At 41.9% G+C, this 27,973-nt stretch overlaps 1 protein-coding gene across 3 annotated transcripts in view; it reads left to right on the forward strand.

Annotated features, from left to right (window-relative positions):
• Nucleotides 1-27,973, forward strand: part of THAP4 (THAP domain containing 4) — a 41,691-nt gene that overhangs the window by 10,265 nt on the left and 3,453 nt on the right. For 2 of the 3 annotated variants that reach the window (XM_067538984.1, XM_067538986.1), the window contains 3 exons: nt 7,168-7,327; nt 10,449-10,558; nt 12,040-12,143. In XM_067538984.1, the coding sequence (XP_067395085.1) occupies nt 7,168-7,327; nt 10,449-10,558; nt 12,040-12,143 (374 nt within the window). Of the gene's footprint in view, nt 1-7,167; nt 7,328-10,448; nt 10,559-12,039; nt 12,144-13,096; nt 13,578-27,973 lie in introns of those variants that run through there. The other variant, XM_067538985.1, reaches the window with a different exon arrangement.

A 27,973-nucleotide genomic window follows, 5' to 3' on the forward strand; every position in this document is an offset into this window, starting at 1 on the left:
ATAAAATGTAATTTAATTTAAAAAACAGAAGGCAGAGTTCCAGCTTGGTGCTGGAATGAGCTGAAAATTAGCGTGTATCTCTGACCTGGCATTGTCAGGAGTTAGCCAAATCTGACATCACTTTTTGTGATCTTGCGTCTTTAATGTGTTAGGAGTTGGGTGGAAGGGATATCAGGCAAGTAAACCTACTCTTCTTTTCACTGTGCTGTCTTTTGATAAAATATGTCCTCTAGCTCAGCCAGAAGTTATGAGCTTGATGTAGGAATTATTAGGTGAAATTCTATAGCCTGTGTTATGCAGCAGGTCAGACTAGATGATCATAATGGACCCTTCTTGCCTAAACATGTATGAAACTCTGAAATGATTTGAAAATCCTTCACACTGTGTATTGGTGTTGAGACAGTCTATACCTGTAGGAGGACAGTTCAGGAAATGTTTAGGAGGGATATGGATTAAGACAGTGAATTTGATCAGTTTTCTCAATGTTGACTTTGTAATGACCCATCAATCTCTAACTCCATTTGTCACGGTTATGGGGCTAGCTGAACCTCTGCCCTCTTTCTGGGCAGAGCTTGTCAGGTGTTGACTTGTTTCAGGGTGAAATCTCATGATTCTCCCATTCTTAAACCAAAGTTCTGCCTCATGTACACCAACTGTTATCACCCTGCAAGGCCAACTGTATTTTGGACACCCGCACTTCATCCCTATTGAAAACAATCTGTTTTATGTAGCAGTTGGAACAAAGCATTAGTGATGAAGGAATTTTTAAAACAGCTGCCAGCCTGCATGCACATTTAGTCTCATTGAACCTTACACTTCACTACAAACTACATTAGATTGGCTTTCCTCTTCAGTTACAGGAATAAAACAGAACCCATTTATATTCTCCCAGCAGAGCCCAGATCCTGCTGGTGCATCAGTCTGCATCCCACCTCTCTCATCTCTGCAGGTGCCTGGACTCAAGTTACAATGTTGCTCCATAGTTCTTTGTTCCATACCGCAGGTGTGAAGTTTCCTAATGCCAGAGACAAAGCACCCAGAAGGGCCTATGTAGAAGAATGCCCTGGTCATGCTGTTGCTCCTTTGTTTGGGCAGACAGATCCATTCAGTATCAATTGGTTGTAATCACTGACCTGATTGCTATATGAATCTGCCTGATCCTCTAGTCTAGACCTCTAAGGCCTTGTCTACACTAGAAAAATAAGTCAACATATTTATGTCGACTTTCAGCCACTACTATAATTACAGCAGTGACTGATGTCCACACTGCTATCCTTGGGTCGGTGGAGTGTGTCCTCACCAGGATCACTTCCATCGACCTAAGGGGCTGTGTCGGGGGAGCTGAGAGATCCTGTGGTCTGCCCCCTCTCCCCCCCGCCAGCCAGGAGCTGGGGCAGCCGTGCAGGGACTTCTCCGCTCCCCGGTCACATCTGGGAGCTAGCTGCAGCCCCCCACATCCTGCCCAGTCCTGGCTCTGAGCTGGGAGTGGGCTGCAGCAGCACGCTTCCAGGCTCGCAGCCCACCCTGGCTCACAGCTGGGCTGCAGCTGCCCACATCCTGTGCTTGTAGCTGGGCAATGGGTGGCAGCCGCCTGTGGCTTGCCCAAGTTTCAGGCTCACAGCGGGGCTGCAACCTCCTGAGCCCCGGCTCGCAGTCGGGAGCCAGGCGGCAACGTCCTGTGCCCTGGGCTCACAGCCGGGCGGCAGATGTATACCTACAATGAGTGTATTCCCTTGTCATTTCAACAGAGAATGGTATCTCCAAATGTAGGCTGTATTCTATTGGTAGAGCAGTATTGGTCAGTCTGCAGCCTGCATGCATGCACACACCTTTACATTTTTCAGTGGACATGGTTTTCACATATTCTAAGTTCAGAAGGGACCATTGTGCTAATCTAATCTGACCCCTATGTAACGCAGGTCACAGAATTTCTCAAAATAATTCCTAGAGCAGATCTTTTAGAAGAAACATCCATCTTGATTTAAAAATTGCCAGTGATAGAGAATCCATCATGACTTTTGGTAAATTTCAATGGTTAATTACCCTGACTAGTTGGGGTAAATGGAGCTAGAAGACTGAGCATTTTATCTTCTCCTGGCTTTTTCACCACCAGTATGCATGTCATAGTTAAGAAATGGGAGAAGACAGTGAAAGTTTCATTATGTTTTTACAGCCTCATATGATCACACACTATGTATTATACAATTGGGTGGATTTTATGGGTGTTTCATGTCTGATGTTCAGAATGTTAGCAGTTCTCTCCTATGCAACAAGGGCCTTAAACTAAATTCATATTCCCCAATACTAAGAGGTAACTTTATGGAATGCAGCTGGTAGAATGTTTGCAAAAGTCCTGCTTGATGCTTATCTCCATAATAAGAAAAATATTCATCACCTCTCTAGAGTGATTCCTCTAAACAAGGATTACACTGATATTTAAAACTAAACAACCCAGTACACTAGAGATACATTTCCCTTTCCTTTGTCAACACCATTGTATGTTCTGCCACAACAGTCAGCTAGCTCCACTCACCCTAATCATCCATGATCCAACAGGCAGGTAGCCTCCCTCTTAAGTACTTCAGCTTTCACTTGCTATAGAAAGTACAGTACATATCAGCTGGTAAGAAAACCAACATACGCCAGTTTAGTCATAAATAATCATTCACATTCTAATGAAATACTTTATTTCAGATCCATTACACTCCCAGGCTTTTTAAATCAGTATTGTCACCAAATAATGCAAGCTAGAGCTGTTAGCAAGGTTAAAGAATTTACCAACATCTACCAGCTCAAGAGTGAAGTCTGCTAGCCATTCCTTCTACAATGTAAAAATAAAACACTTGTATTTAATTCTATTGTGTTCTCAATCAACCTTTTATCTTATTCATTTTTTAAAAATGCTGCTTACTGCATCTCTCTTGCTCCTCTTCTACCCTCTTTTCTATCTAGCTTTCACGCCAATTTCCTTTCCTTCCTGACAGACCATGGTTTATCCGTTTCTCCTTTGTTTTCATTGTCTGCTAACTCTTATTTTCTCTTTCTCCTCCACCATGTTATATCTCTTACCTGTGTTGTGTTCTCTGCTATTGCCTCTTATTTTCTGCTGCTTCCTTCTTCCATTTCTTCCCCTCTCTGTTTCTCAGTCTCTTTCTATTAAAATCATACATCTCATTTCTAATTCATTCCATCAGCCTCTGTCTCTCTCCTTACCCCCTTACACACTCAACCCAACTCATTCACCTTCATCCACTCACACACAAGGCTTAAAATTTCCCAGAGATCAGAGGACTAAGCTTACTTGCCAAAGACTGATGCAAAAGATGTGAGGGCATCATCACCCAGAGGCAACATCCAGGTGAGAAATAAACCTGTGCCCCAGCTGCTGAGAAAGGCTTGTGTGCTGAGATTCTTAATTGCTATCCCTGGACCCCAGTCAGGGGCTTTGTCTTTCAAATCCTCTGTGTGATAGTAGGTGCCTAATAAACTTGAATCCCCCAAATCCTTAGACTATTTTTCAGGAGAAAAGAGTGTTTTTCTGCTTCTCCCACCACCTCCACTCCCACCCTAGAAACTATGGATTGCTTCAAAGGTACATGAAATATCTGCTACTCCTCCACTCCCTCCTGGCTACAAGTGGGGGGTTTGTTCATCTGCTGCTCTCTTTTCTCAGCCACTAGCTTTTGAGAGGAGGCTAGATCTCCATTGCTCTTCCCCTCCTATAGCCACTGTTTTGTATCCCCACATTAGTGACTCCACTGTCTACCTTTGCTGCCGCTTATAGCGTTCCCAAGCAGCACCATGAATGAATAATTCATCAGTTTCACTGTTGTCCACAGGGTTCTGAATAGTAGCAGTTATCATTCTGTTACTTGGTGTTTTCCCCAGGTGGAGCAAAGACAATTAAAGATGTCTGTCTGCAGACATGACTGCATCAATTTGTACTTGGTTTACATCTGGAAGATTATTTTCACAACCTTAAGGACTAGAAACACAATTGAAAAAAAAAAAAAATTCTGCAGAGGTTGGTGACACTAGCTCAGGAAAGTTATATACTCTTTCCAAACATATAGATGTTTAAAGTAATGGTCATTAGGAACAATAAAATTACTCCTTGTGCCTGACTCCTCTCTGAAGCTATTTCTTCTATCCATCAGGTTCAGTCTGCTTCTTGATTTAGAAATGGTGGGGAGTTAGAGAAAGAAATTAAACATGTACTGTTGCAAACCCCTCTGCATAGCAGTGGAGCTCAAAGTGTATTCCAGGTTAATGTTTTCCGTTTCAGAAAATAGGTATCTAAACTTTTTTCACATAGGCAAAACCAGAAATTCACTGCCTGCTTTGATCTGTTGCAGAGAGGACTTTGAATTACTGCAATATCACTTGATCCACTAGAGGGGAGCAAAAGCCTACACTGCAGACCAGATGCTGTTGCTCCCAAAGCTTCGCTGTTCACTTAAACTGGGACTTTTCATGTTATAAAATGCAAAGAGAGCACACAGCAGGGAGGAGGGATTGGAGTGCAGTATACACTTTTAGCAAGCGGGAGACAATGATCTGTTTGGCAGGATATCAGCACTCTTTTGACTCACTAATTTGCACACAGGGAGAAGGTAGAAAGAAAAGATATTCTTAGAAAGCTATCCTGCTGTGGAGGGCTTTTATCTTAGGGTTTCTATAGCACCCCATCACCATAGTAGCCAGGCTCAAAAAAAACTGATTGTGTAAAACCCCCTTTACAACATGGCAAATAAGGTGGAGACCCTGCAGATGTTATTCCCTGTACAAGTAAAAAGTCAATACCTAAAAATGTGAAATATGTAAACAGTTGTTGCTGCCCCGTATTTGAGAACCTCTTCCTGACAGTGCTGTCAGCTGTGAAGAGTGCAAACAGATATGACAGTCTTTGCAAACTGTTGCTATAGTTCTATAGAAATCCCATCAACCTAACTGTGGGATCTGATGATGCCTTTATCTTGTTATTCTATCTCCTGTGTTTCAGAAGAATGAAATGTAATTAATGGCATTACTTTTACACGTAAGCTGCCACCGTTTTTAAACTCGTGCTACACTTGGGGAGAGAGACCCCACAAGTGACAAATGAAATTTCTCTGATGGGGAAAGTTCTCATTCCCTTATCTTTAAGTCTGTCCCTCTAAACATGGGCTCTCTCTCCTTCCTTTCCTGCTACTTTTACCAAGCAATTTGGGGTTGAGACACAGTGAATTTCACACTTGCCTAGCAAGTATTCACCTATGACATCACACTTTTAGGTCATCAGTTTTCTTCATAATTTAGTCTCTACCTTCCACCTTAGCCAAACCTGCATCACATTCCTGCTGGTTGCAAGATGATGTTGGCTCTAGGTGTGTAAACTCCTCTCCCATTGGACTGAGTGTGTGGGCTCTATTAGCTGGCATGTGGGAGCTTAATTTGGATCTCTGGCTTCACAGTGCCTAATGTCACCACCCTAGACAGTGCAATGGGCAAACCAGGTTACGTTTGTGTTGGTTTTCCCTGATGCAATGGGGTGATGTATCCCTTTTCTTACTAGCGTAATCAGTACAGAAATGCTTTGCCATTCACCTGGATCTGAAATGGTGGCAGTGCATCTCAATTGATTTCTTAGGTGGGGGGTATTGTTGTTTTTGGGGTCTGTTTGTTTTTTTACAGTGCACAGCCTATTAAAATCATATTACACAATAAAAAGTGCATAACTGTTGTTGACCAAAGCTGTTCCTCTAACAGTGACTCATTAAAGAAGGCATCTTTGTTTCATGAGACAAAGGTTCCCTATAAATGTAACAAAGGAATAGAACTATTTCCATCATAGAGCACCTTTCTGTTCCATTTCAGCTTTAACCTATGCACACCATAGTCTCTTAATTGGTTTTTACCTAGTCCCTAAGCCTAAGCAAAGCAACTTCTGGACTAATTCTTATTCCTGTCTAGCAGTGGAAAAACAACCCACAGAGTTTCTAGCAGAGGGGAGGCAAATTATGGGCTCATTAGCCCCTTCCAACAGTTTGTGCCCAAATTTTGATTGGCCTCCTGAACATCCAGAAGCTGGCCCTGATTATATCTTTGGCACTTCTCATCCAGACATGCATTATTGTATTTTCTGGTTTGGCTTGGAGCACTGAAAATGTTTATGAGGTGGGTCTGTCAATGAGTTTCCTGGTGAATTCTTCTACAAGGCATCCTGCTGGGGGGTCAGTGGCCTCCCTGGGGATGCCCAGGTGAGACATTGTTGAACAGGTAGATATCGGATTGATGAAAACAGTAGTCATCTATGTTTCATGCTTGCCATCCCTATGCTCTTTTAAATGGAAATATAACCTTTGTAGGTGTTTTAAATAGTTTGGTCTGCAGCCCCATGTTTTGTATCAATGCTGGAACTTCTTTGGCAAGGGTGTGAGGGTATCACAGTTTCACTCACTCTTACAGAATATAGCTATACAATGTGCAGGTGAGCCTGTAATCACCTTCTTTCTCCTTTAAATTCCCATCTCCTTCCATTTATCATTCATAGCTACATTGTGGCATGAGATTCTGTGGCTGGAAAGGCTGCCACTGACTGTTCTTTCTTGTGAAGGACCCCAGGAGAGTCCTTAATAGTTCGGCATCCTACTTCCTGACCCTCATTAGAGACTAATACCAAACTTCTGAAACTGGATGACTGAAGCTGAGCACCAAATGTCGATCTGATTGTTTTCTGAAATGCTGAACAATCACATCTCCTACTGAAGCCAGAAGGAGCTGCAGATACTCAGCACTTCTGAAAATGAGGCCATGTAGTGAAGGTATCTAAATATGTTTATGGTGCTTAACTTTGGGCCCTGAAGTTTCATAATTTTTCCTTAAGCGTACACCTATTCTTTATCAGCGTGGAGGTGGGGAGCCTGAGGTTGGCCGTGTAGTCACATGTTGTATTAACTGCTAGATCAAGAGGCAGATTTTAAGTCAGACTTGTTCTCCACAACTGTCGTCCTTTGTTCCCATCTCCATTTGAACATGCCACTAATTTACCAAAGAGCAATGATGACATATCCTGACACCTGCAAGATGCATTTCCAAAACAACTGTACCCTACTTGACACAATTGACAGAGAACTCGTAAGCAGATCTCTGAGTCAAAAGTTCCTGATTTTTCCTCCTTCTCAACAGAGACCCCCCAGCTAAACCCTGTGATTGAGCCTCTATCCTGGATGCTGGGCACCTGGCTGTCCGACCCACCGGGAGATGGTGACTTCCCTACGATGAAGCCCTTTCAGTACCTGGAAGAGGTGCACATCTCTCACGTGGGGCAGCCCATGCTGAACTTTTCGTAAGTCTAAAATTCAGTTTGTCATGGGAATAGCAGTTGGATTGAATATGCATAAACCCCAACAGATTTACTGGCTGCGCATAAAAAAAAAGTGGTATAATAGAACTTACTCACCCATCAGATGAGAAGGCGGGATGGGATCTGACTGGGTGGTCTGATTTTTCAGAGGTGCTGAGCAGTCACAGGTCCGTAGCAACATGTGCTTAGGTGACACACACATCTGGCAACTGCTGTTCTTGATTAAACATTCAGCTGCATTTCTGTTCACTTAAACGTTCACAAATCACTGCACACCTAAACAGGAGTGCAGAAATAAGTGGGCAAGCCTGGGAGCGTGACTCGATAATTTTAAGTGTGCATATGCTAGTGACTGGTTGTCCAAAGGCCACAAGTGGTTAATAGAGCACATCCATGTGGTCCACAAAATGCAAAGTTTTGTGAGCCAAGCAGCAGAGGACTTCGGACGTTGGGAGATAGAGTGGGTCCATGAGAGAGATTTATTTCAAAGTGGTCCAAAGAATAATTATATTTTGAATATCAGTGGGTTTTTAACTTTCTAGACACTTAAATCTGGTGTGTGTCTGTCTGTCTGTACACCCACACACACACACAAATTTACATTGATCTAAGGCATGAGAAGACAATATTTTTAATGCTGAACTAGGCACTCTAATAGGATTATCCCTAAAGCTTCTCACTCTGCTTCACTGTAGAGCTTGTGCCTAGAGACCCAGACTCTTTCTGCTATAGATTTAAACAAACAGTCCCTGTGTGCTCACACAAGCAGCTATGAAGAGGGGGCTAGATCTGTCCATTTAAATCCTGGCAATCTGTTATAGTAGGTAATGAAAAAAAGGAGAGTGATTAAATGAAGTGTTTAATAGGGCATATAGGGTAAAGAGCTAATTATTCAGTCATTTTGGACATGTAGGCTGAAGAAGAAATAGAAATAGAGAGAAGATTTGGAGGAAGATAGATATTTTAGCTAACATTTTAGTATTCATGTTAGTAAAAATAGCGTTTTGTCTGCTACTCAGTTTTGGGGGTGGATTACAAAGGTCATTACTTTGATTGCAGGAGAAAGGAATAATTACAAGCTGTTAACATAGTGCAGAAGACACACATGTGCCTAGACCAGTGTTTCTCAAATAGTGTTCCGCGGAACCCCAGTTGAAGGGTTCCGTGAAAAAGCAGAACTGCGCCGCCGAAATAAACATAAATCGCATGCCGCCAAACAGCTGTCAGCGAGCCGCCGATCAGCTGCTATCGCGCCGCCGAACAGCTGATGGGGCTGCCGATCAGCTGCTATCGCGCCACCGAACAGCTGATGGGGCCACCGAAAACGGCTTAGATAGCTTGTCGCCGAAAGCCGCCTACACCGTGCTGCCGAAAAGGGGTAGATTTCTTGGACTTTTCGGCGGAGGGTCTGGCATGGCTGGGCAAGGGTTCCGGAGGGGAAATATAATTGAGAAACACTGGCCTAGACTATATGCAGTTTTTGTACTAGTATAATATGTTGGTTGGGCAAGGGTATTTTTAACTGATATGATTATACTGGTACAACCCCCTAGTATGAATGCAGTTGTACTGGTGTCATACCTGCATAGCTTTCTTCCCCTTCCCATACAGGAATAAGCTATATTGGTATAAGCACATTCATACCAGTATAACTGCACTCCCACTAGGGAGGGTTATACTTCTTTCACTATACTGTCATAGTTAAAGCAGTACGTTTGTGTCTAGATAAGGCCAAACAAGAGAGATAACATGTTCATAAATAAAGGAGATTGTTCATCAGAGTGCAACTGCAAACACATAAATCTTTCCTTGATTGTATGCCTAGCTATGCGCACAAATCCTTATTTTTAATTACACTAAAAGTACTTAGATCATGTGTAAAATATGCTGATAGTCTGTTTCTTGGGCACCCCATGCTGTATGTCTATTATGAAACATTCTTGCATGCTTATTATACCTTATTACACACATGAAATGTGTTTTGAATATTTAGTGTAGAGTGTTTTTGTGATTAGTAATTGTTTCTAGTCTACCTTGTGGCAGTCCCTAGGGTGTAACTATGCTGAAAGTTCGGAGGTATGTTTTGTGCTTATGCTGTTAAAGTTTGGACTTCAGCTGATGAAATGGAGCACTCTGCAAGCCCCAGATTAGTCTAGTTTTGAGAGGGAGTTAGGTTTCTCTGACCCAGTGCAGGGATTCCATAGGGTTCTGGTAAGTGTTCATGTCAGATTTATGGGGGAGGAGTACTACTGAGGTGTGTCTATAGATCACTGCCAGATTAGGGAACTACTGGAGCAGAATTAGCAAGAGCTCAGAGGAAGCTTCCCCTCCCCTTTCATTTATACAAGTGAGGGGTTGGAAATGCCATCCAGTGACATGGGAAAGAAGAAAGAAGAGGTAAAAGTATGCTAGTCTGACATTTAATTAATATTAAAAAGTACATGTAGACACAGGAATGCAGCTGCACTAAGGCAATTTATTGTTACACAAAGAAGGACTGACCAGAATACATAACTCCAGGGGCCTATGGAGACTACATGTCTCCAAGTTGGTGTATTTGTGCTTTGTGGAGAGCTGCTCTCTTAATGCCTCTTGGAGACTGATATATGGAGGAGGCAGCCAGGCAGCCAACCTTGCAGACTGGAAGATAGATGGTATAAGATCAGATATTTAACAGAGCAAGTAGGAGTATATAAGGCAAATGGTGGCCCCAAATCAATGAAAAGGCAAAATTCCTATGGTTCCCTCTCAGCCAGCCATTCCTTGTATTGAGACAGATGAGCTGTGGAAGATTCCAAACATGAGCATAAAAAACAAAGTATATCTGTAAGTGTTAGCTAGGCGTAACATGTTATATCTTATACAGATTTAGGTCTTTCAGTGCTGAAATGCTGCTTTACTGCTATGTTGAGTACTGGTGCATCTATGCATAGTGTGGGGATGTTTTTTCTATTCCTCTACTCTTAATGTACGTAATGCTGGTGGCAGTACCGTGGAATAAAGTATCATTCTCTCAGTGATGAGACTGGGCTGAACACCTTGCATTTTTGCTACTCTTCCATAGCAGAAATATGGTAGTTTTAGCATCCTGATTTCCCAACAGGTTTAATGCTTTCCATCCAGACACCAGGAAGCCAATGCACAGAGAATGTGGATTCATCCGCCTCAAACCTGACACTAACAAAGTGGCCTTCATCAGTGCACAGAACACAGGTACAGGCCTGATAGTCTACCAGTTTGTACTATTATTTTAAATTTGGGTTCCGTGGGAGAAGGGAAAAAAAGCCTTCTACATCCATGCTGAAGAACATTATTGGATCTGTGTGAAGTTTTTATACCAGCTGTTTTAACCAATCATCTGGCACCAGGACACAGTATTTCCACCTCTGGTACAAATGAGCTCCTGCACCATGAAACCTGTTGTGAGGGAGGAGTTGCCAGTGACCCAGATAGTACTTTGGGGAAGAACTGGGCTTCCCAGCGTTCTCCAAGGGTGTCAGAGGACTCTAAACAGGATACTAGTCCTATGCAGAGGTATGGGATGTCCTGTCTTTGACTGGAACAATGAGCTGGATGGAGCTGAAGCTCCCAAAAATACCTTCCAATTTCCAAGCACAGCTTTATAAACAAAGGATGACGAACAAAACTGAAAATCAAATACAGGTCCGGAGCCTTGAAGATAGCAGCAGGCAAGTAGCCTGCAAAGTTAAATGTAAGCTGTAACATTGCCATTCCCTTGAGTATCCATCTCTCCTCTTTGTGGGAAGAGAACCACAAAAATAGTTCTCTGCCTTCCCATCACTCCCTATCTGAAGCACAAGTTTTCTGGAAACTGTAGATCCCACTATGGGTGTGGGCAGGCGCTCACCATAGTTCACAGTTTCCTGGATTGAGGATGCAACTTTTCCTATTACAGCTGTCCCATTATTTGGCTGATTGCCAGGTGACTTCTTAGACATTGCCAGGTCACGTTTCTTTTTAACAAGTTCTTACCTATGTTAACACCACTTCAGGGGTCCACCTCGGAGGGGTGCCTCTCAGAACTCGGAGCCCACAGTGGCTTTAAGCCACCTTTGCACTACAGTCGGCTGCTCAGGTGCCCCTAGCATACTTTAGACAGTCCTAAGTTATAGTGAGCTCCCCAATACTGCCCAGAATCTCTTGTGTGTCCACTCCTGACATCCTCATCCTATCCCCTGCTCCACTCATGGCATGCCTCCTTATGCCAGGGCTTGGGAAGGGAGGCGCTGGAGGGCAGCATCATGACTGTCTTCCTCCTCTGTTCCTATGCTAGGGGACTCCTGCCCCAACCAGAACCAGGGCCTTTGGGCCCTTTACATCACTCCATCCCTTTTTCATTGTTTAAAGGGGACAGAGCTGGGGTGAAAACATCAAATTATTAAAACTGAAAGAACTTTAAAATCCAATCAACTTCTCAATTTTCATCTCAAACTACCTCACAGTCTTCCCTTCCGTGCCCTACTAGCTCAGTACTGAACTGCACTTTCATGCAAGTAATGCTTGGCATGTCTTGGCAGAAGACTATGTGATGTAGGCCGGGAGCACTAGGTTTGCCACTTTAACTAGACTGTTTGCACCTACAGATACCAACAGGGAGAGCTGTGTATAGTTATGCAGACTGACATATGTGGCTGCAGTTAGAGTGATGTTAATAATAACCCTTCTTGCTCCAGGTCTGGTGGAGGTGGAGGAAGGGGAAGTGAATGGACAGGAGCTGTCTATAGCTTCTCACTCTATAGCCAGGATCTCCTTTGCCAAGAAGCCCCATGTGGAGCAGGTAAGTGCCCTGGCGTTTGACACAAGCACACAGTTCCCCATAATGAATACCTGCCCAGCACAGCATCGCCCCAGGCGCTGCTGGTTGAGGAGATGCATTGAATAAAATCCCTTTATTTAAAAAAACCAAAACAAACAAAAAACCCCACACACAAACCTCCGAATGGTCTCAGAAATACTGCACTCTTTCCTCTCTCATTTCCTGTGTGTCTCCAGAGGGTATTTATTTTTTCCCATTGCTTTTAGGAGGGGTATTATCCCTAAACATCTCTCCAGGATACTTTCATGGGCCTGATTCTCATTTACATTGTGGCACTTTTTACACCTTTCTATTGCTCAGGTGGTGTAACGGGGCCTTGGTGTAAATGAGAATCAGGCACTGTATGTTTGGGAATAAGAGAGAACATATTTCAAAGAGCCCAAACTAACCTGAAGGGTGCTGTAAGGCCTAATCCAGCTGATGTTTGTGAAGTGTGTTGAGATACTGGGAAAGAAGAGGCTATAGAAATGCTAAATTATTTATTACATGCAATGCCAGTGAAGCACAGACTTTTGTTCAGTGGCTGGCATTTGGGTGGCATACATAGCCAGTAAGGCAGAGGAACTTCTGGCACTGGGACATATCCCTATTCTGAGAAAAACTCCCCTGAAATCTTCAATCTCCATGCAGAGCTGACAGTCTGTTTTTAAGGTCTAATCTAAGAGACACCAACATAATAAATGCATGATAGTCAGTGTATCTGCCATGGAATTGTAAGAGCTGAGTTGACCTAGAATTAGTTTTTTTTTATTGCTGCTCATACCCAGGCTTGGCTACATACCCAGGCTTGGCTAACCTGGTGTGGATCACTGGTATAACAGTGCAGAGAAGATGTAGCTAAAACATGATAGTGGAGCAGAAACAGACTAGAAAACAAAACTCAAACCACCACAATCTTATCTGTCATAAACCAGGCACTACTGCAAGAGACTTAGAACTACCAGAATACTAGATGGCCCTACTGTGTTAGGAAGTTCAGACAGCAGAAGATATGGTGCTACGACTTGGGCTCTGCTGTGAGGGAACTCGCTGCCAGAGCCCTCGAGCTGGAGTTAATAGGACACTTCTGTGAGGAAGCTTACACTGCTGGAGTTAGTGTTGGCATACTGAGGGCACAGCAGGAGTCCTAGCTACTATTTGTGAAGTCACCGTTGCAGAGTAACAGCAAGAAGCAAACCTAAAAACTGTCCCAAAAAAGGTACCAATATTAAAGTTGAATTTCTTCGGTAGCTAAAATGTTTGAGATTGTATGTAGCTAGAGGAAAAAAAGGTGTTAAGTATTGATAATATTCACTGACCTCTTCCGACTACAGAAACACAGTGCTATTGATTCTGGACTTTAAGGATCAAATCAAAACTAACAGAGCTCCTGTTAGTGCAGGAATAGAGATTGCAGTTGCAAAGAACTGCAGGCCCAAATTTGTGCAGACAGTCTGCATCTTAAATGTGTGTGGTCTGATATGTATGCACAAAATAGTACCCATAATTGTTTGGGCCTACAAAAAGGGAGTCCAGTGTCTGAAAGACTGGCCCTGGCTATCATGTAAAAATTAAAAAGGAGTTTTTAAAACTAAGGACTGGAGGAAAGCCGAAAGGTGCAGAGAAGCACACAGTTCAGACAGACACATCCCTTAGCAATGGATTTATTTAGGGGACACTCTATAGCCTAGTAAAGAGCAAAGGATAGAAGTTGATAAGTACAGGTAGGAACTGCAGAGAAACAGTCAAATGAAGGAGTCCCATTCAATCATACATAGCATGAAGGGAGACAACTAAATATTGTCAAATTTTGTAAGTGCTTGTATACAAATGCAAGAAGTCTAAATACTAAGATGGGTGAACTTGAGTGCGTAGTATCAAATGAGAACAGAATAATAGGAGTCACAGAAACTTGGAACAATGATAATCAATGGGACATAATAATACCAGGATACAAAATATATAGAAATGACAAAGTAAGTCATGCTGTTTTGGGAGTGGTACTAGATATGAAAGAAAGCAGAGACAAATATAGTAAAAATCTTAAATTAATCAAACTGTACCATAGAATCTCTATGGATAGAAATTTCATGTTTGAATAATAAGAGTATAGCTGTAGGAATATACTACCAACTAGTTGACCAGGATGGTGATTAAAATTGTGAAATGCCCAGGGAAATTAGAGAGGCTACAAAAAAAAGAAAACCCAACAATAATGGGGGATTACGGCTATTCCCATATTGACTAGGAATGTGTTATTCAGGATGGGATGCAGAGGTAAAATTTCTAGACACCATTAATGACTGCTTCATGGATCAGGTAGTCCTGGAATCCACAAGGGGAAAGGCAATTCTTTATTTAGTCCTAAGTAGCACACTTGAGCTGGTCAAAGAGGTGAATATAGCAGAACTGCTCAGTAATAGCGACTATATTGTAATTACATTTGACATCCTTGCAGGGGGAAAAATACCAAAGAAACCCACCACAGTAGCATTTAATGTCAAATAGGTGAAATACACAAAAATTAGGCTAGTTAAATGGAAGTTAAAAGGAGCAGTCACAAGAGTAAAATACCTTCAAGCTGCATGGAAACTTTTTTAAAACACCATAATAGAGGCTCAAACTATAAGTGTAAAAGTATAATTAGACAGGCCAAAAAAGAACATGAAGAGCAACTAGCAAAAGACACAAAAACTAACAGCAAAAATTTTTCTTAAGTACATCAGAAGCAGGAAGTCTGCCAAACAATCAGTGGGGCCACTGGATGATCAAGGTGCTAAAGGAGCAATAAAAGAAGACAAAGCCAGTGAGGAGAAGCTAAATGAATCCTGTACATTGGTCTTCACTGCAGAGGATGTGATGGAGATTTCCACACCTGGGCTGTTCTTTTTAGATGACAAATCTGAGGTATCAGATTGGGTGTCAGTTAAGAAGGTTTTGGAACAAGTTGATAAATTAAACAGTAATAAGTCACCAGGATCAGATGGTATTCACCCAAGAGTTTTAATGGAATTCCAATACGAAACTGCAGAACTACTAACTGTGGTATGTAACTTATCACTTAAATCAGCCTCTGTACCAAGTGACGGGAGGATAGCTAACGTGATGCCAATTTTTAAAAAAGGCTCCAGAGGAGATCCTGGCAATTACAGACCTGTAATCCTGGCACTGAAGTTAGGCAAGTTGGTTGAAACTATAGCAGAGAACATAATTATCTGACACATAGATGAACATGATTGTTGGGAAAGAGTCAACATGGTTTTTGTAAAGGGAAATCATGCTTCACCAATCTACTAGAATTCTTTGGGGTCGGGGGGGGGTCAACAAACATGTGGATGAGTGATGCAGTGGATTTAGTGTACTTGGATTTTCAGAAAGCCTTTGACAAGGTATTAAGGTAAGCAGCCATGGGATAATAAAGAAGGTCCTCTCCTGGATCAGTAGCTGGTTAAAAAATAGGAAACAAAGGGTGGAAATAAATGGTCAGTGGAGAGAAGTAAATAGCAAGGTCCCCGCAATCATTTGTACTGGGACCAGTGCTGTTCAACAAATTCATAAATGATCTGAAAAAAGGGTAAAGAGTGAGGCAGCAAAGTTTGCAGGCAATAAAAACTACTCAAGATAGTGACGTTCAAAGCAGACTGCGAAAAGTTACAAAGGGATCTTACAAAATGGACAAGAAAATGGCAAATGAATTGAATGTTTATAAACACAAAGTAATGCCCATTGGAATACATAATCCCAACTATACATATATTATGATGGGGTCTAAATTAGCTGTTACCACTCAAGAAAGATCTTGTAGTTATTATGGATAGTTCTCTGAAAACATCAGCTCAATGTGCAGCGCAAGTCAAAAATGCTAACAGAATGTTAGGAACCTTTAGGAAAGGGAGAGATAAGAAGACAGAAAATATCATAATGCCACTAGATAAATCCATGGTACGCCCGCACCTTGAATACTGCATGCAGTTTTGGTTGCCACATCTCAAGAGAGATTAGAATTTGAAAAAGTACAGAGATGGGCAACAAAAATTATTATGGATATAGAACAGCTTCCATATAAGGAAAGATTAAATGACGAACTGTTCATCTTAGAAAAGGGATGACTAAGGGGGAATATGATAGAGGTCTGTATAATTATGAATGGTATGGAGAAAGCGAATAAGGAAGTATTATTTACCCCTTCATATAACACATGAACCAGAGTCTCCCAATGCAATTAATAAGCAGCAGTTTTAAAATATACATAAGGAAGTATTTCTTCACACAATGCACAGTCAACCTGTGGAACTTGTTGCCAGGGATGTTGTGAAGGCCAAAAGTATAACTGGGTTCAAAAAAGAATTAGATAAGTTCATTGTGGATAGGTCCATCAGTGGCTATTAGCCAAGATGGTCAGGGACAAAACTCCATGCTTTGGGAGTCCCTAGACCTCTGACTTCTAGAAGCTGGGAGTGGATGACAGGCAATCACTCAATAATTGCCCTGTTATGTTCTATCCCTCTGAAACATCTTGCATTAGCCACTGTCAGAAGACAGGATACTGGGCTAGAGGATCATTGGTCTGACCCACTATGGCTGTTAAGAATTTTCTCACTGATGCAGATTTTCTTAAAGAGATGCTGACACCTCCTCTATTGATCAGATTTCTTTATTCTTAATGATTTATAGAGCTCTTACCATCATGGCACTAGAGCTCTTACAAAATTTTAAAATAAAATGGGTAGAACTACTCAGAAACACTGCTGCTGCCTGAAATATTAGCAGCCATATTTTCAGGAGAAGGGTGAAATTGACATAGAGCTAAATAAAATATATATATAAAATCTCACATCATTCCTTGAAGTTGTACAACTCTGGCTCTGGCAGAGTGCCCAGGGATAGGAATTCCAGAAGTGAGGGCCCTTTACTAAGAGAGAGACTTCAAGGTGGTTTACAAGAGCTCAGTCCCAAGCTTTGAAAGTTAAGATCAGCTGAGAGGCTGTTACTGACATGTTGGGGTATAAGGCAAGAGGTGGCTCCCAGACCATTCAGAATTTTAAAATGATCACCAACACTTTGACTTGCACTTGGAAACAAATAGGAGTCCAGTGGAAAGACAAGTGTGAGCATTGTGTTCTTTTGGCTGTTTATTCCACTCGAGAGGGTGGCAGCTAAATTCTGTACCAGCTGGAGTGTCTCTTACAGGAGCGGTCTTAAGTAAAGCTCATTCCCATAGTTCAGTATAAAGCTGACTAAGGCATGTATAACTGCTACTAGGTCTGCATTAGGGAGGAGCATTTTCCTAGCAAGATACAAAGAATGAAAGCACTGCAGGGTTATTGTGACCAGGTTTGTCTCTGTAGCATCCCTTTAGGACCTATCAGGTCACAACTCACCCAACTATGGGTCTCCGCTGGTAGGTCACTGTCTCTTTCAAGGTTCGATGTAGCTGTGCTTTAGCCCTCCGGCCAAAGCACACCTCAGTCCTACCCCTTGCAGGACATTAAGGTCCAAAAGAAGTCACAAAAAAGAAACCACAGCTCAAAACAGGTTGAATGAATCCAATGAACCTTTGGCAAAACCGTACCCTTCTATTCAGGACTTGTTTGCAAAGGGTCAGTAGTTCAGCTGGTCCCTCAGGGTCTGGTTATCCCTTGTAGAAGGAGGGTCATTCAACTGTCAAGCTAGCCCAGTCTCTGGGCAGCAAGCAAGCTTCTCTCACATCAGGAGGAGAGCTCTATACTCCTTTTTAGTCTGCCCTAAACTGACTTAGGTCTTCTCCTTTTAGCTCCCCTCTTCATGCCCGACACCTGCTGTAGGTGTAGTAGAGTGGGGCCAATTGAGTCTACAGACTCTCATTAACCCTCTCATTGCCAGTGTGGGGCCTGTCTGCCCTATCACAGTCATCTTTGCAGAGAGTCCAATAGGCTCAAGTCTGTGAGCCATTTTGGTGAGGGCTTTCACCTAATTGACAATGCTTGTTCTTGCTTGGAAGCATCACTTATGTAGAGCGAATCACCTTCAACATTTTAATCTCCACTAACATGGTCAGTTACTCATGGGGTGATGAGCACTGTAGTAACAGTGTTGAAAAGGAGACATACAGCAGACTATCATCAGCACTTCAATGACTCCACAGTTCTAAAGGTTGTACTGTTCTCACTCCTAAAACATGTTCTGTTTAATAACAGTGCTGCAGATACATCATTTTTTTTCTGCTGTTGTTGATTAGTAGAACCTTCTGTAGGATCTTAGTTCACCTACTGCTGCAACTATTTCTTATCTGAAATCTGTATACTTTGACATCAAAACCCTTTTGACAGTAGCTAATTGCGAGGTCACAAATGATTGCATTGTGACATCAAGTGGGAAATAGGCAGCTGAAGAAGCCAAAAATAGCAAAGATTGGTTCTTTGCAATTTGTATTTCTCATTTGCATGAACCATCAATGGAATTATGTCAAATGAGAATAACTGTCAAACTTTCCATAGGGCATCAGCAAGTCAATAATCTCTCTGGGCCACCAAAGAACATTTTATATCTGGGAGTCACACCAAATGTGAGACAGGAATGATATTTACAGGTTTTTTAAAAGCTAAACACATTTTCAACAGCTGAGATTTTAAAGTGATTCCTGAACTGAGTCACGAGAGGTAGGGCTAAAGCTGAAAGAAAAACCCGTTGTTTATATTCTCCTTTCCTTCTTCTCCTGCCTGGAGAAGAGATTGATTTCTAAGTATTTTTACTTTTTTAAGGCTGTTAATTAAAACATACGCACAAAATCTTGACCTGGCTGCTCCAAAAGATACATCCCACCATGCATACTTCCTCCTCTCTATGCTCATTTCCCTTTACTCCATGTTTGCTCGCTCATTTTTGAGAAGCAGTGAGCTCCCCTTGTTTCCCTGATATGTGATGGCTCTTTGTATCCATAACGGACCCACATCACCTTTTGAATCAAACTAAGTTTAAGAAAAAAGCCTACAGTTGAAAGGAGTAACAAAGTATTCACTCTGTTTCCTTTTTCCCATATTCAGCTGCTATTATCCATTATTTGTACTCTAGTAGCATCTAGGACCCTGGTCGTGGACCAGAACCACATTGCACTAGGCACTGTATAAACCCAGACCAAAAAGACAGCCAGTCCCTGCCCGAAAGAGCCTACAATCTAATAAACATAGTAAGAACATACTATGGGTTTTACTGGATGTACTTGTTTATAAACAGACTCATTTTTTAATAGGATGAAACCCCTCCCTTACAGTGCTTTTGCTGAGATATAATAAAGACCCTCCCAGTGTGATGAATACTCAATCACACCAGGGATAGGGAGTGAGTTTTCCTCCATTTCACCTGCCAGTTTTAAGCCTCAGCAGTCGTGGCATCTTCTCTCATCCTTCTGTGACTTGGCGGGGTCCAAGCTAGAGCACAGTCAACCAGACTCATTTTGAGGATTTAGGACCCATGGGAGGGTATCCTATTTTCAGTCCATAAAACAGCAGCCTGTTACAAGATGTTTGCTGGCCAGGGGAATAGTTATTTAAATGTCTGCTATATGAATGGACTAGTGTTTTTTCCGGAAATCTTGGGTGTGTTTTCTTAGGCTGTGTCCTACAGCTCTTTCTAAAAGCATTAAATCCACCCATAGAGAACCTTTCATTTTTATTTGCATACATATTAATGATAGTTTTAAAAGGATGACTTCAGCTTTGCTTTAACTGGTTTTAATGTCAAACTAAAGCAAGTCTGACTCAGTCACAAAACCAGCCAGGTGGCCCACCCGTTCAGTTGTGATCATGAAAAGGAGAGAAACCTTCTTAAGAATATGAGAACATAAGAATGGCCATACTGGGTCAGATTAGTGGTCCATCTAGCCCAGTACCTTTCTTCTAACAGTGGCCAATGCCAGGTGCTTCAGAGGGAATGAACAGAACAGATCCATCAAGCGATCCATCCTGTCGCCCACTCCCAGCTTCTGGAAAACAGCAATTCCTGCCCATCTGGCTAATAGCCATTGATGGACCTATTCTCCATTAACTTATCTAGTTCTTTTTTAAACCCCCTTTGTAATCTTGGCCTTTACAACATCCTCTGGCAAGGCGTTCCACAGGTTGACTGTGCGTGTGTGAAGAAATACTTCCTTATGTTTGTTTTAAAACTGCTGCTTATTAATTGCATTGGATGACTCTGGTTCGTGTGTTATATGAAGGGGTAAATAATACTTCCTTATTCACTTTCTCCACACCATTCATAATTATATAGATCTCTATCATATTCCCGCTTAGTCATCTCTTTTCCAAGCTAAAAAGTCCCAGTCTCTCCTCATATGGAAGCTTTCCATACCCTAATCATTTTTGTTGCCTCTTTTTTGTGTAGCTTTTCCAATTCCAATATATCTTTTTTGAGATGGGGCGACCAGATCTTCAGGCAGTGTTCAAGATGTGGGCATACCATGGATTTATAAAGAGGCAATATGATATTTTCTGTCTTATTTACTATCCCTTTCCTAATGATTCCCAACATTCTGTTAGCTTTTTTGACTGCCGCTGCACATTGAGTGAATGTTTTCAGAGAACTAGCCACAATGACTCCAAGATCTTTCTTGAGTGGCAACAGCTAATTTAGACCTCGTTGTATACATATAGTTGGGATTATGTTTTCCAATGGATAGTACTATGCATTTATCAACATTGAATTTCATCTGCCATTTTGTTGCCCAGTCACCTAGTTTTGTAAGATCCTTTTGTAACTCTTCACAGTCTGCTTTGGATTTAGTTTTGTATCATCTGCAAATTTTGCCACCTCACTGTTTACCCCTTTTTCCAGATCATTTATGGATATGTTGAACAGCGCTGGTCCCAATACAGACCCCTGGTAAACAGCATTTACCTCTCTCTATTCTGAAAACTTACCATTTATTCCTACCCTTTGTTTCCTATCTTTTAACAAGTTACTGATCCAGGAGAGGTCCTTCCCTCTTATCCCATGACAGCTTAATACACTCCTTTCTAACCAAAATTATTTTATAAAACCTTCCTTACACACTAGATTTCAGAGTCATTCGCTCTCTGTAGTTACCATGAGACCAGACAAGCAGCTGAGAAAAACTAGGAGAAATGTTTTCATTTTTAAGCAGCCCTTTCTCCTGGACTCACTTCTCCTGCTCTTTTCCCCTGTTAGCCGAGTCCATTCTTCAAGGGTCGCATCAGCAGGTCAGTTATACATAAAATATGACTTAGATCCAGGATTCCTTTTAGCTTAGGTTGGGGCAGTGGCAGAATTGACCACGTTCAAAGTAATTGTTTCTCAGTCAGAGAATCCTTTGTTCCCTTTGGAGTTAGATGATCTCGGCAGAGCAAACACATTCCATTAGTAACAGAAAGACAAAAGATCTAGCATTTTTCATTGTAATCACAGAGAGGAAAAGCAGCTTCTTACAGATTTAAAGGAGCTGTGTCCTTGTAATATGTCCCATCTTCTTGCGGGATCTGTGTCGTTTCTGCCTGAAAACATTTGAGGAAGGAGGGAGGAAGCAGTCACCACAGGGCAGCTGTGCAGAAAAGACAATTTTCTATATAGGGTAAGCACAAGGGAGAGATGGGGAAATGGGAATTAGTAGAACTGCTGTGTGGAAGGACGAAAAGGCATATGTAGGTAGGACAGATTCAGGGTCCATTTGTGGTTGCTTCTGGTTTTTTGCCCCTGGGTCAGCAATGGCTGGAACTGCTTTTGAGGCAACAATTTCTGATTTTTAAGGAGTCAGTGCCTTGTATTGCAGAACAGTGACATCTCCCTCTAATTTTGGGGATACCATTGACTGCCTACAATAATAGTCCTATCCAGTCCTCATTAGCTAAAACGAGTATAGGTGGTTGTGGGGTTTTAAAGTTGGGAGATCTTAAACTTGGGGAAATAAGAGATCCTCAGATATATAAGCAACTTCCCTCCATATATGTATATAAAATCATACACACACACTCTGCCCAGAAGGAAAAGATTTGCATTTTGCTAGCTACCTCCCTTTTGGAACAGAGGCTAACACGAGTGACAAGCGATGAAAGCTGCACAGAGAAAGCCTGAAGAGTAAATTCAAAGAAGGGAAAATAATTGATTTGTTAATGATGGTAACAAAGATTACCTTGGACTGTGTAATTCTGAGACAAACGACTAACTATGGCTATGGCTGCACTCCAAGCTAGGAGTGTGATTCTCCTGCTCATGTACACAGAAGAACTGGTGCGAGTATAACTACCAGTGTAGCCACAGTTGCATTGGTAACGGCAGTGGAGGTCCGGCTGAGCCACACTAAGTATAAACCCGTCTGCACCTGGTGAACTCTAGGAGCCCATCTCGTTCTACTGGAATTATTCTCCCTCCTGGTTGCTGTGAAATTTATCGGAACGCTTACTCATACGAAAAGCATAGTGCCTTTTAATTTTCTGCCAGTGCAGTACAAGATTGGCAGTAACTTTTTGTTTTGCTTTGGCCAGCTTTACTCCCTGTGTGCATGGTCTAATCCTTTGATCTCGCCTGAGGGAGAACAAAGCCAGACAGACCTCTGTAGTCTGAAGTTTGGAATTCCATTCCTCTGTGCAGACAAGATTTTACGTCTCCCCTAAGCTTTTAAAACTAATTTCAACTCTCCTGAAATTAGCCTTTCCTGCCAGATAATGCCTTGGAGCCAGATAGCAGCTGGCCCCTGTGCTGAGGGGGGAGGGCCCAGAGAGTTTCCCTTCATGTGCCTCTCACACAAGAGCCAGCCACAGCTCCAGCCATCCATAAAGGACCATGACAGAGGAGAGAGCAATGACTGCATTCCTGGCAACTCCAGGAAACTAGTGCACCATGAGGGGCAATGCCCCTGGGAATTCCTGGTGGGCTGTGTGGCTCACCACAGGCCAGCATCTTAAAGGCATAATTGAGCACTCAGCTTGCTGAGAAGAGCTTCCTAGCACACAAAGCATTAATACCAGGAAATAGCACTCCCTGCAAATGCAGAGACACATTAGTCTGCCTTGTTTGAAATGTCCAGTTGCAGAACCACAGAAATCAGTGCTGGAAAAGACCTAAAGAATAAGGTCATTCAGTTCATTCCCCTGTCATTGGAGGATTTCTTCTTATATTTTAGGATTTGGATAATGGAATCAGAATGGTTTGTGGATCATTAAACTTGAAGGGTAATCAGTATTGGCAACTCCAAGTGTTCAAAAATCATGAGTCAGGGCCCCAAAATCATGAGATTTACAAACCATACCTTTTGTATTCTTTTTATGTGCCTTCTAGTGAAGTATTGTGAAGTGTTTAGGGTTTACATTTTCAAGCTTCTCACCACAATCTGAGGGTTACCGAAACCTACTATAAAAAAAAAAAAAGCTGAGATTTTAGGTAATAACATGATTCCAACAGTTGGAGCTTTAAAAAAAAACAAATATAATGAGACCTGCAATACATTAGTCAGAATTAACAACTCTGCATAATATAGAGGTGATTCCTTGACACCTTAAAATGAGTCAGAAACACTGAAACAAAATAATCCCTTTCAAAAACATTGTTAATGTAAAAGGAAGTTTTAAGGGTTTAAACACAAAAGTCAGGGCATTTTAAATTAAGGTTCTCGCACCTTATGTTGTTCTTTACATTGCAATCTTTCATTGTGCAATTATACAATATACAGTGTGTGTAGAAAGACAAAATGTGGCATAAGCCCTTGTCAGGCTATCGGGAAATGGTACAGTTCATTTGTATTTGCTGAGGTAAATCCATTTCCTTTTTCTAGACTTCTCACTAGTCACTTAGATCAGCCATTGCTATCACAGAAAAGCACATCACACATGGTCCCCTAGCCAAGTACTCACTAGGTCTAACCTGGTCCAGAGCAACTTAGTTTTAAAATTAGAACAGAACAGGATTTTCAGTTGCAGTTTCATGTTTCCCATAATGAATTCATCCCAGGACACACCTCTATTCCAGCATCAAAAAGGGGCAGTCTAGTCCTTGCTGTGCCACTGATCTGACTATGAACTTGGCAAGTCAGTAAGCCTTTCTGTACTTAAGCTTCCATAAATTGGAGATAACACTTCCTGATCTTATTAAAGTGCATTGAGGGTTTTCAATGCAAAGTACAGACCATTACTAATTGTAAAGCAACGTGATGCCTGCCTGTAAAACGTGTGTTATATAATCTCCTCACCAAAATGGCATTCGTTTACAGTTAGGAAATGCAGTTGTGTTGATAAGGTTGCTCAGGCAATAAAAATCAAGGAAATCACCACTTAAATCAGCATTCAAATCCAACCTCAATCTGTATGCCATCCCATCTAGACTTCAAAATGCCCAAATACACTCCACAGCTCCATAACAGATACATTTCCAGCCTACCATAGAACCACTTACAGTGCACACATCCATTTCTGCACAACCGCACTGAAATACACAAGCGAAACCCCAGCCTAGACCAATTACAATACATTATAGACATACATGTAATGGTGCATTATCTCCAGAGGAAAAGAGGAGGATGTCAGAGTTCAGATTGTGAGTGATTGTCAGGAACTGGAGGGGTGCTTTCTGATTGGTTCGCTGAGGGAACTGAAAGTGGGTTTGTTGTGTTGCTGTGCTGTTTGGGTGTTACGTGTGTGTATGTGCATGTGCATGTGGAGGTGTGTGCTGAGAGATGCAGGTTGTGGGTAGGAACATTAGGTCTATGGATTTCTTGATGTTTAATGAGTGTGTTGATGGGAAATGCATTTGAGCAATCTTAACTTTACAAAAATGTTTTTGTGAAGGCCTCATTCTTCCTTTCTTCTCCCTGGCCATAACCTCAGTCTATCTTGTGGGCAGCAACAAGCCCTACAGCCTAACACGGCTCCCCTGATCCCTTTGATAACATGCATGTTGTATGTTACCCCACACACATTATCCCTACCACTTCTTAAACCTCATTGGTTCACTCCCAGATCAACAGACTTCTTTAGTGAAAAGTTCCAGAGGGGTAGCTGTGTTAGTCTGTATACAGCAAAAACAACGAGAGTCCTGTAGAACTTTAAAGACTAACAAATTTAATTTCTGCAGGCATAAGCTTTCGTGGGCTGTAACTCACTTCGTCAGATATAAGGAATAGAAATCACATAGGAGGTATATATATACATATCCAAGGGTAAGTAACATCAATGGGGAAGGTAGACAAAAGCGAAGTCCATTGACTTAGAGTAGTTGAGGCCTATTCACAACGATTGATTAGGAGGTGAGAATGTGTGAACAGTGACAATTACTTCTTGTAATGAGATAACCATTCCAAGTCCTGATTCAGACCCAGTTTGATTGTGTCAAGTTTGCAGATGATTTCTAGCTCAGCTGTTTCTCTTTGAAGTCTGTTTTTGATGTTCTTTTGTAGAAGTATGGCAACTTTCAAGTCAGTGACAGAGTGTCCTGGGAGATTGAAGTGTTCTCCGACTGGTTTATGGATGTTATTATTTTTTATGTCTGATTTGTGTCCATTTATTCTTTTGCATAGTGACAGTCCGGTTTGGCCAAAGTACATGGCAGAGGGGCATTGCTGGCACATGATTGCATATATTACATTAGTAGATGTGCAGGTGAATAAGTCCCTTATGGTGTGGCTGATGTGGTTAGGACCAGTGATGGTGTCACTAGAGTCGATGTGTGGGCAGAGCTGGCAATGGGGTTTGTTGCAGGGGTAGGTACCTGGGTTGGTCTTCTTGTAGGGTGTACAGTTGCTGGTGAGTATTTGCTTCAGGTTGGGGGGCTGTCTGTAAGCAAGGATGCCTCCCACAGCTTGAGTGAGTGAGGGATCATCTTCTAGGATAGGTTGTAGATCCTTAATGATGTGTTGGAGAGATTTTAACTGGGAACTGTAGCTGGGGGCCAGTGGTGTTCTGTTGTTTTCTTTGTCGGTCTGTCCTATAGTAGGTGACTTCTGGGTACCCATCTGGCTCTGACAATTTGTTTCTTCACCTCTCCAGGTGGGTATTGTAGTTTTAAGAATGTTTTATGGAGATCCTGTAGGTGTTTGTTTCTGTCTGAGGGATCGGAGCAAATCTGGTTGTATCTTAAGGCTTGGCTGTAGACAATGGATCGTGTAATGTGTCCAGGGTGGAAGCTGGAAGCATAAAGATATGTATTGTGGTCAGTTGGTTTTCGGTATAGGGTGGTATTAATGTGACCATCCTTTATTTGTATTGTAGTGTCCAGGAAGTGGATTTCTTGAGTGGACTGCTCCAGGCTGAGATTGATAGTGGGGTGGAAATTATTGAAATTCTGGTGGAATTCTTCGAGGGGCTTTTCCTTGGGTCCAGATGATGAAAATGTCATCAATGTAGCGTAGGTAAAGGAGAGGTGCTTGGGGACGAGTGTTGAGGAAGCGTTGTTCTAGGTCAGCCATAAAAATATTGGCATACTGTGGGGCCATATGGGTGCCCATGGTTGTGCCACTGACTTGAAGGTATAGATTGGCTCCAAATCTGAAGTAGTTGTGGGTCAGGACAAAGTCACAAAGGTCAGCTACCAGGTCTGCCAGGATTCTATTGAAGGGAGCAGCTGCCTTGGAGCACAATGAAAAGCTCTGTGTCTGTGAGACCATGTATAATTTTACACTGTCAATCTTACCCCCCTTCAAATCCACCTTCTCTAGGCCCCCTGCTAATCTTAGGGACTAGGACAGGACAGTAGGGAATTATAGCCCACATTGTCAGAAACATGGAACATATAGCTTTGCTATAGAGTCAGCTGCCCCCTCTGGTATTGGCTGCCTCCATTCTCTGATGGATCTGTACTTTTCTTGTTAGAGATAAGTAAGTTTATTTTAAATTAGGGCAATAACTGTTTGTTTATAAACAAATAACACAAGTATGTAGGGACAAGTATGTAGAAAGGCGAAGGCACAAAATGAGATTAAACTAGCTAGAGACATAAAGAGTAACAAGAAAACTTTCTATAAATATTTTAGAAGCAAGAGGAAGACCAAGAACAGAGTAGGCCCATTACTCAATGAGGGGGGGGAAAACAATGATGGAAAATGTGGAAATGGCAGAAGTGCTAAAGGACTTTTTAGTTTCAGTTTTCACCAAAAAGTTGAGTAGCAATTAGAAATGTAATTTAATGAATGCCAGTGAAAATGAGGTACGATCAGAAGCTAAAATAGGGAAAGAACAAATTAAAAATTAATGTACCAGTCAGCATGGATTTGTCAAGAACAAATCATATCAAACAAACCTGACAGCTTTCTTTGACAGGGTAACAAGCCTTGTGGATGGGGGGAAGCAGTAGATGTGGTATATCTTGACTTGGTAAGGTTTTTGATACTGTCTCACGTGACCTTCTCATAAACAAACTAGGGAAATACAACCTAGACAGAGCTACTATAAGATGGGTGCATAACTGGTTGGAAAACCATTCACAGAGAGTAGTTATCAGTGGTTCCCAGTCATGCTGGAAGGGCATATTGAGTGGGGTCCTGCAGGAATCAGTTCTGGGTCCAGTTCTGTTCAGCATCTTCATCTATGATTTAGATAATGGCATAGAAAATACACTTATAAAGTTTGCGGACAATACCAAGCTGGGAGGGTTAGCAAGTGCTTCGGAGGATAGGATTAAAATTCAAAATGATCCGGACAAAATAGAGAAATGATCTCAAGTAAATAGGATGAAATTCAATAAGGAGAAATGCAAAGTATTCCACTTAGGAAGGAACAATCAGGTGCACACGTACAAAATGGAAAATGACTCCTTCAGAAAGAGCGCTGCAGAAAGGGATCTGGGGGTCATAATGGATCGCAGTCTAAATATGAGTCAACCATACTGCCAACATC

The sequence above is a fragment of the Emydura macquarii genome, unplaced genomic scaffold (assembly GCF_026122565.2).
Source record: "Emydura macquarii macquarii isolate MOO-44397 ecotype Brisbane River unplaced genomic scaffold, CSIRO-AGI_Emac_v2 contig_499, whole genome shotgun sequence".
Classification (NCBI taxonomy): domain Eukaryota; kingdom Metazoa; phylum Chordata; order Testudines; family Chelidae; genus Emydura; species Emydura macquarii.